Genomic DNA, 7,730 nt, shown 5'->3' on the forward strand with positions numbered 1-7,730 from the left:
TTGTGTATTACGTTTACGACCAAGTTTATATTTAGTGTTCTAAAATAAAAAAAATATTATGATTCGTGTTAGTTAATTAAAATATTAATATTAGCAATAAGGAAATTAAAATAAATAAATTAAATAATTTCTTTCCTCTTCTTAGACGAACTAAAAAACGTGTAACGAAACGTAGTGTTTGACGCTTGTGAAACGCGCGCGCCGAACGAACGCGTGTGTCAATTTAAAATTTGACGGTTACTTTGACTGTTGAGCGAAAGATTCAAACACCGTTGTTTTGAAACGGAGTTATTATTTAATTTAATTTAAAGCCTTGTGACTTCTGATTCATGTGACGCGAAGGAACCGTTGGAACTATAATTGTTTCAATTGTGAGCAGTGGTGGTGTGGTGAATGTGCAGTGACAGGCTTCTTTTTGTTCAATGAGATAAGTTGTGTGGTGATTTTTAAACATGGTCAAAATAGAGAGAGCCCCTGGTCTGGGCGGCGTGAAGTCTTGTGCTCTGGCACCATCGAAGAGTGGATCAACACAGAACATGGCTGCAAATATAAAGGTTGTTGTGAGAGTTCGGCCTCTGAACCAAAGGGAACTAGACATGAACACCCGCGTCGTGGTGGACGTAGTTGACGAAAAGATGTTAGTGTTCGATCCTAAGGAAGAGATGCGGCCTTTCTTCTACCAAGGAGTCCAGCAACCTAATAAGAACTTTTTAAAGCGCGCAAACAAGGAGTTAAAGTTTGTATTTGATAATGTATGTGGCCAGAATGCAACCAACAATGATGTGTTTGAGACTACTACTAAGGATATTCTGTCTTCTCTGATGGAGGGGTATAACTGTTCTGTGTTTGTATATGGAGCTACTGGTGCAGGCAAGACCTTCACTATGATAGGTAATGCTGAGAATCCTGGCATTACCTATTTGACCATGGAACACTTATTTTACACAATTAATTCTTATGAAAAAGAGAGGGAGTTTGATATTGGAGTTTCTTACATTGAGGTGAGTTTTTAAATATTGTTGTTTATTATAATATTATGGCCAGTGTTGTAGATACTGTTATCTGTTATTCTTGATGTAACAATTAATTTGTTTTGATTTGTTAAATTGGTTTCTGTAAGTTTACCGATGTTTGTTACACAACTTCATAAAGTTTCTGTTACCTCTTTCCACCAAGTATAAATATTTAATACAATAACCTAATGAATATTTGATGCCATTTTAAGAAAACTATTGTTAACATTTTGGCTCAAAATGAATAACAAAAAAGAAGTTTACTATTCTCTAACATAATTTTGGTCAATTATTAATTACAGGTATACAATGAAAATGTATACGACTTATTAAAACCTTCAAGCACACCTTTGCAACTGCGGGAAGACTCCAAATATGGTGTGATGGTGGCGGGTCTGACGCTGAACAGCATTAAGACTGCTCGGGAACTCCTCAATATGCTGGAGAATGGCAACAAGAACAGGACTCAACATCCAACTGATGCTAACGCTGAGAGCTCCAGGAGTCATGCAGTTTTTCAAGTAAGTTTATAAGGAATTAATACACAAACATGATATATTCCACTAGGATAGGACCTAGTACCAATTAAATAATTTATATCAATAGAATTTTTCATGTCACAACTACATTAGCTTGCTATTCACTTAGCTATGATATATGTATCTCTTCTTACATAAGTGTGTAGGTAAATAAGAAAAGATTGTAGTGTTATTTGTAACTTTAATTTCTGCACCCTTTGGGTTAAATGCCAGGTTACAGCTTTGATTATAAAATTGTTTCCAACAGGTATACGTAAAAATGCGCTACAAGACTAGTAGTCAGCTGCGCATTGTAAAGCTCTCTATGATCGACCTGGCGGGCAGTGAGCGCGCGTCTGCTACCGGCTGCGTCGGCGACCGGTTCAAGGAGGGCGCCAACATCAACAGGAGCTTGCTGTCCTTGGGCAACTGTATCAACAAGCTGGCTGATGGCAGCAGTTATATACCTTACAGGTAAAATCTTACTTGTCCAAAATTTCTTTAAAGGAGTAGTGTAGGAGACCTTTGTATTGTGTTACATGATGATTCCTCACAATATTGGAGGAGGCGTTGGTGTTCCTTTCAAAAAATCTTAAGTCTGCTTTATGATCTTTATTTATATTAGTTAGAATTATGCACATTTAAGCGGTTTCTGATGCCATTGGTTTACTAGCTTATCCATAACTATGTTATGTGTGATTATTACAGGCATAGGTGCATTCTCAAGCACAGGATTAAAAAATAACATTTGCTATTTTGTATTTCCAGAGACTCAAAACTGACAAGACTTCTGAAGGACAGTCTCGGCGGTAACTGCAAGACGGTCATGATCGCCAATGTTTCCCCTGCAAGCACCAGTTATGAGGACACATACAACACACTCAAGTACGCAGCCAGAGCTAACAAGATCCAACTCAGTATAAAGAAGAATATTGTGGAAGGAGACGTCAGGTTGTCACAGTATGTGAAGATAAACCAAGAATTGATGAAGAAGGTCAAAGAATTGGAGGCGAAATTATCATTGTCTAGTGTTAAGGTCGTGTCTCGAGAACCAGACATGGCTAAGGAGAAAGGTAATATTTACTTCTTAAAATTTGTATGGTACTATGTGAATAATAATGTGGGAATGTGTGTTTCGTGGTTGAGTAGTCATAAATGTTATGGCAAGTCATACATACATAAAATATGTCTTAAATAGCAGAAAATACAGAATGCCACCTACTAATCTTATGATCCTTTAACAACTTTTCATGCATTTGGTAGTAGTATATAGAATACGACCTACTAATCTAAATATCTAATGATCTTTCAACAACTTTTCATGCAAAGGTAAAATGGTTTTGTTTTCTCTTTACAGCGAAACAAGAATGGCGTAAGCGCATCTCTGCAGAAGAGGAAGTATACAGTGGGCTGGAGTCGAAGTTGTTGAGCCTGATGTCCCGGCAGCGCGTGCTGGCGCTGCGCCAGCGACTGCGGACGCGCGCCTTCACGCATGTCGCTGACCTCGCGCACCGCTCCTCTACTGAAGCTATGGAACAGGTACATGCAACACATTTATTATGAAATATGTCAACTGATTGTAGGTGGGTGGCTTACAAAAAACTTTAACTTTTATTTAACAAATCTTTAATCTCCTGCCTTATTAAGCATCGCGGTAGCTTATAACCATCCTTATTTTTATTGGATTGGTTAGATCCTAAGATTAGCGCGTTCAAACAAACAAACAAACCAACAAACTCTTCAGCTTTATAATATTAGTATAGATATGTGAATTGTTGTAAATGGAGCCTCTATTAATTTACTCTTTTTTTTGTTAGATGTGTAACGAAGAAATCCCGCGACAAGAACGTGCAGCGGAAAATTACATGAAACAATCTGTTAACTTAGACTCCAAGGTACTAACAGCATGGACGAAATGGGACGAATGCAAGAAGAAACTCCATGTTATATGTCAACAAGCGCTTTCAGACTGCCCGGAACTAAGTGATTTCGTTGATAAAGTACACTTGAACTGTGAATTACGACAGATTAGAGCTAGAGATAACTTACGGCAGAAATTGTTATCTATAGAGAACGATGAGATCGAAGCCTTCACAGAATACATGAGCGACATGCCTAGTATGTTGAAGAAGTTGTACCTGACGCTGAAAGGCTATGACAAAGCCCCGCCAGCATTGACGGCGGAATACTTAGAAATCATGAAGAAAGCTAAGTCGGCTAAGGGCATCACGTGGTCGGATGATGGTAACGAGGGCGACGCACACTTCAAGTTCGTCTCGACATTAGACCTCAAGAAACCATCAACTACACTAGAGTATGGTTTCTCTAAAAAGGAAGACGTTAACGCAACCGTCGATGTCATTACCGACAGTGATGATCTTACTGACTTAGAGAATAAGGAACCTATCAAGTTATCAGCCAAAAAGCGCAAAGGAACACCCATTAAACTGCTTAATAACGAAACTATAATTATCAACGATTCCTTCGAGAGTATGGATACGACGAGAAACTTGAATTCTGCCAAGAAGATCAAGAGAGAATACGACTTCGCAGCGGACGTTGAAAACTATGGTATTATTGATCCAAAGGATCTGAATTCGACATTTGTGATGACTGGAAAAGTGGAATCTATGAAGAAACCACTTAAGACTGAATTTAAGATGGAACTAAATCCAGTGAAGAAAGGACTGACGGATAGGACGAATACTATGCCAAGGACTATCAATTTTGGTGACAAAGGTAATGTATCAATAGCATAAAATAGTATTCAAACTATTCCATGCTTTAAGTGACATGTGATAATGATAATTAATGTATCTTTGCAGCTAAAGTAGTGAAGCCAGTGGTGGGTAAGGCGTTGCCGTTCAGACGTCCACCGCTGCAGCAGAACCCGCCACAAAGAAACTTCGGTTTCGGCTCCAGTGTACCGCGGGACGCTCAGGCGCAGAGAAACGTGCAAGGTACTAATTAATTTTGACTTTATGCATGAGGGAATTGTGATCAGTTTCATTATTACTTGATGATTGGGTGGCTGGTAGGCATAGAGTAGATGTTTGATGTGGACAAAGTTAAAGTTTTTTCAATCAGGTCATAATAAAAATACAGTATGGAGATCACTCATATGACTTAAATGAAAATACAAGTACTATAAACTAAATATTTCACCGAAAACAGTAAATTAAAAATATTAACTTTGAAACAAAATAATGAAATTAATCAAGTATTAAATTATGTGTGAACAGTTCCATGTATCTTGACCACAGAAGAGGTGTGATGTAGGTTCTCTAGGAATGTTACGGACATGCGGCGCGGCTGTTGTAATGCCGTATTTGTAAAGAGTGTTCAAATTAGGTCAAAGAGATAATGTACTTTTTGGTTTAACTATGGGCCTATTCTTATATTTTCAGCCAAGATGGTAACAAACATGTAGTTAAAATTACGTCATAAGAGGTTTCTCCATACGGTATAATGTTGATAAAACATTATCAATTTTAATATCATAGAATTTATGAAAGGTCCTACCTAAAGGAGTACTTATAACTGTAGAGGTATTATAAGAATACCTACAGTATAAATACACCTATACTAACAGTACTAAGGGTATCATTTATATGGTTTTAATAATGAAACAGGTCGTCATTTCGTCCGTCCCGTCTGTGTTGTAACTCGTAAATAATATCGATATAATCATCATGTCATAAACACCTGAGCAAAGAACCGTAACATTTTTTAATATTGGAAAATGTTATCTTTACGCTTTATGAAATTTACGCACGTGTTTTCACGACTCAATCTGTTTTATTTAATTCAAAATGTTCAACTTTCAATTTTTTATATTATGTTCATCTTCGAAATGAAGAAATGAATACGATGGTCTACTGCATGTCTATAATCTCGGGTTCGATTCCTGAATTTCTGCAAATACACATTACACTATACATAATAATTTCGTTACATTACTACACACAGGCATGATGTGTTGTCCAAATGTCTCTGTTACCCGTAAACTTTACAGTTGTGTCCCGATGTATGTTCTAACTCACTAACAATTCCCTTCCATGTCGTGTGTGTGCCGTATAACAAACTAATAGACTCGATGGCTCGGGGCAAGACGAATGTAACTCAAAAATCAGTCGGTTGTAAAGCAGTGCGGGCGAGGGACAGGTTCCAGTCACACCCTTACTCCAGGCCGCCGCCCATCTCCAGGAAGTAACGACAAAGACAAGACGACTGTACAAATAGGCTACGTAATAGAGGTTTGTATGACCTAATTATAAATGTTGATCTTAATATTAAGTTGATTTAAGATTGTAGACTGATTGCAATATCTAAAATCTGTCACATATTTACTGAACTTAAACCAATTTAAGTTCTTTCCCACAATTATGTACTTTAATTAAAACATAAAATGTTACTAAAAATTCAGAATGCTCATTTACAATATACGAGACTAAGTCACAAATTAACCTTTTCGCCGCCCAGCTATACTAAACACGATGTGTCGCCGTACGCCAACGTATAAATGTATAGTACGAAAGTAGGGATGGCGGTAACATCATGTCGATAATGAAAAAAAATATGTGTAAATTTAAATTGGTACTCAAATTTACAATTAAAAATACAAACTGTTAAATTATAATGGTAATTTGTTTTATTTTATGAACAAAGAAAAATGGGTATCCGTTATCAGAGATGAAGATACATGCATAGAGTTGCTAGAGATAATAATAATAATTCGTAACATTAGCCACTTCACTATTCATTTCATAACGTAGTCTGTTTACTTCATATCAAGTCATTGGCGTTCATAGCACGATAAATTTCGTAAGGAATAGAGTTGTCTATGCTTTTCTTTCTTTCTATAGAGTTTGGTTTGCTTTTGGTTTTAGTTTACATTTAAAATTAGGAACATTGTTTGTAGTGATTAAAAGTGGCAACATATGTGTAGTTTTGGAAATGTAACTATTTTAATACATTATCGTCCTCTTCTGATGTGCTTTCCTATTCAACATCAAGGTCAGAATCAGGTTCCACACCTTCTAACAGCCGCAACAACTCATCCGAATCATATTCGGTCATTTTGCACTGCACTGGGAAAGAAAAATGTGCACGCGTCGCCCGGCACTATATGAACGCCTATGCGCTTACGATACAGGTTTACTTCTATTGAAGTTGACGGCGCTAGTGTCACTCGAATTGCCATTACGTAGAGATGGGTCTAGCAATATCGAAAACCCTCAGTACATAATAATTAATTTCAATGAAATGATTTGATAGGTAGATGTACATTCATTTTGAAACGCATTGTAATACGTTATTTACTGACCGGAATTTCTTTTTATTAAGAATTCAAAAACGATTCGATCAAATATTATAGTAAATAAAGATTCTAATGAATGCAACTTTCGCGTCACATCACTGGCCTACTTTTGAAGTTCGTTTCCCACAATTATTTGTACCTTTAATTAAAACATAAAATAGTCTGTTTTATAGAAATTACAAAATTGCTCATTTACAATATACGTAAAGTATTTCTTTAAGTCACAAATTAAATAGGTAACTAATTAACTTGTCACAAAAATGCTTCTAAGCTTCAAAATTTCAAATATACATTTTGTTCAGTCAAAACCTATAGAAATAATTACACAAGTCGAAGTTTGTTGTTTAATGTTTACTATAGTTTATAAATAAAACAGTTTCACTGAGTGCTAGACTGGTAGATATTAGAAATTCAAATAGCATTAGTGAAAATAATACGATTCTGATTTTCAATATGTACTCAGACTAGATCGTGTCTACATTCGCGAAGTTTGGACTAAAATTTAATCTAAATCGAAACTTCGGTATTGGGTATGTCAGAATTATTGAGTGTGTCGCTTTGATTGGTCGCTCGTGTTAAACGCTATTTTGTCCACTTGGGAATGCTAACACTTTGTGGCAAAATTGACCAGATATTCCAACACTGACTAGAAATACGTTTATAACGTTGACTTTGTTGGGCATACGAGAGTAACTTATGTACCTGAAAGTCACTATAAAGCATATTATAATATTCAAATGTTACAATTTAAATTAAAATAACATGCGATATTTATATGGGCTTCCATGTGTATGCTAATTTTATACATAAAATGTAGCGATACACGTTGCACGCGTTGCTTCCAAATAAATAAACATGTGTTGTTTTCTCTACGCATTT

General features: G+C 36.2%; 1 protein-coding gene across 4 annotated transcripts; it reads left to right on the forward strand.

Annotated features, from left to right (window-relative positions):
• The first annotated feature begins 204 nt into the window (after nt 1-204).
• LOC118261928 (kinesin-like protein KIF18A) lies at nt 205-6,170 on the forward strand. Of its 4 annotated transcripts, none has more exons than XM_035572973.2 (8): nt 205-1,001; nt 1,316-1,534; nt 1,800-2,005; nt 2,300-2,604; nt 2,889-3,070; nt 3,349-4,270; nt 4,357-4,491; nt 5,665-6,170. In XM_035572973.2, the coding sequence occupies exons 1-8, from the start codon at nt 453-455 to the stop codon at nt 5,742-5,744; spliced, it is 2,598 nt and encodes an 865-aa protein (XP_035428866.2). In that variant the 5' UTR covers nt 205-452; the 3' UTR covers nt 5,745-6,170. The 4 variants fall into 4 exon arrangements, with proteins under 4 accessions (XP_035428866.2, XP_035428868.2, XP_035428869.2 ...); XM_035572975.2 differs by having other exon boundaries at nt 5,677-6,170; XM_035572976.2 differs by having other exon boundaries at nt 5,680-6,170.
• Nucleotides 6,171-7,730: the final 1,560 nt, after the last annotated feature.

The sequence above is a fragment of the Spodoptera frugiperda genome, chromosome 20, assembly GCF_023101765.2.
Source record: "Spodoptera frugiperda isolate SF20-4 chromosome 20, AGI-APGP_CSIRO_Sfru_2.0, whole genome shotgun sequence".
In the NCBI taxonomy this organism is placed as follows: Eukaryota; Metazoa; Arthropoda; class Insecta; order Lepidoptera; family Noctuidae; genus Spodoptera; species Spodoptera frugiperda.

What these genes read in the sequence shown, in the direction of transcription:
- LOC118261928 (XM_035572972.2), top strand. Translation starts at nt 453, where the DNA reads ATGGTCAAAATAGAGAGAGCCCCTGGTCTGGGCGGCGTGAAGTCTTGT. An exon ending in CTACTGAAGCTATGGAACAG is followed by an intron (nt 3,071 to 3,348) that starts GTACATGCAACA and finishes TTTTTTTGTTAG; the next exon opens with ATGTGTAACGAAGAAATCCC. An exon ending in TATCAATTTTGGTGACAAAG is followed by an intron (nt 4,271 to 4,356) that starts GTAATGTATCAA and finishes GTATCTTTGCAG; the next exon opens with CTAAAGTAGTGAAGCCAGTG.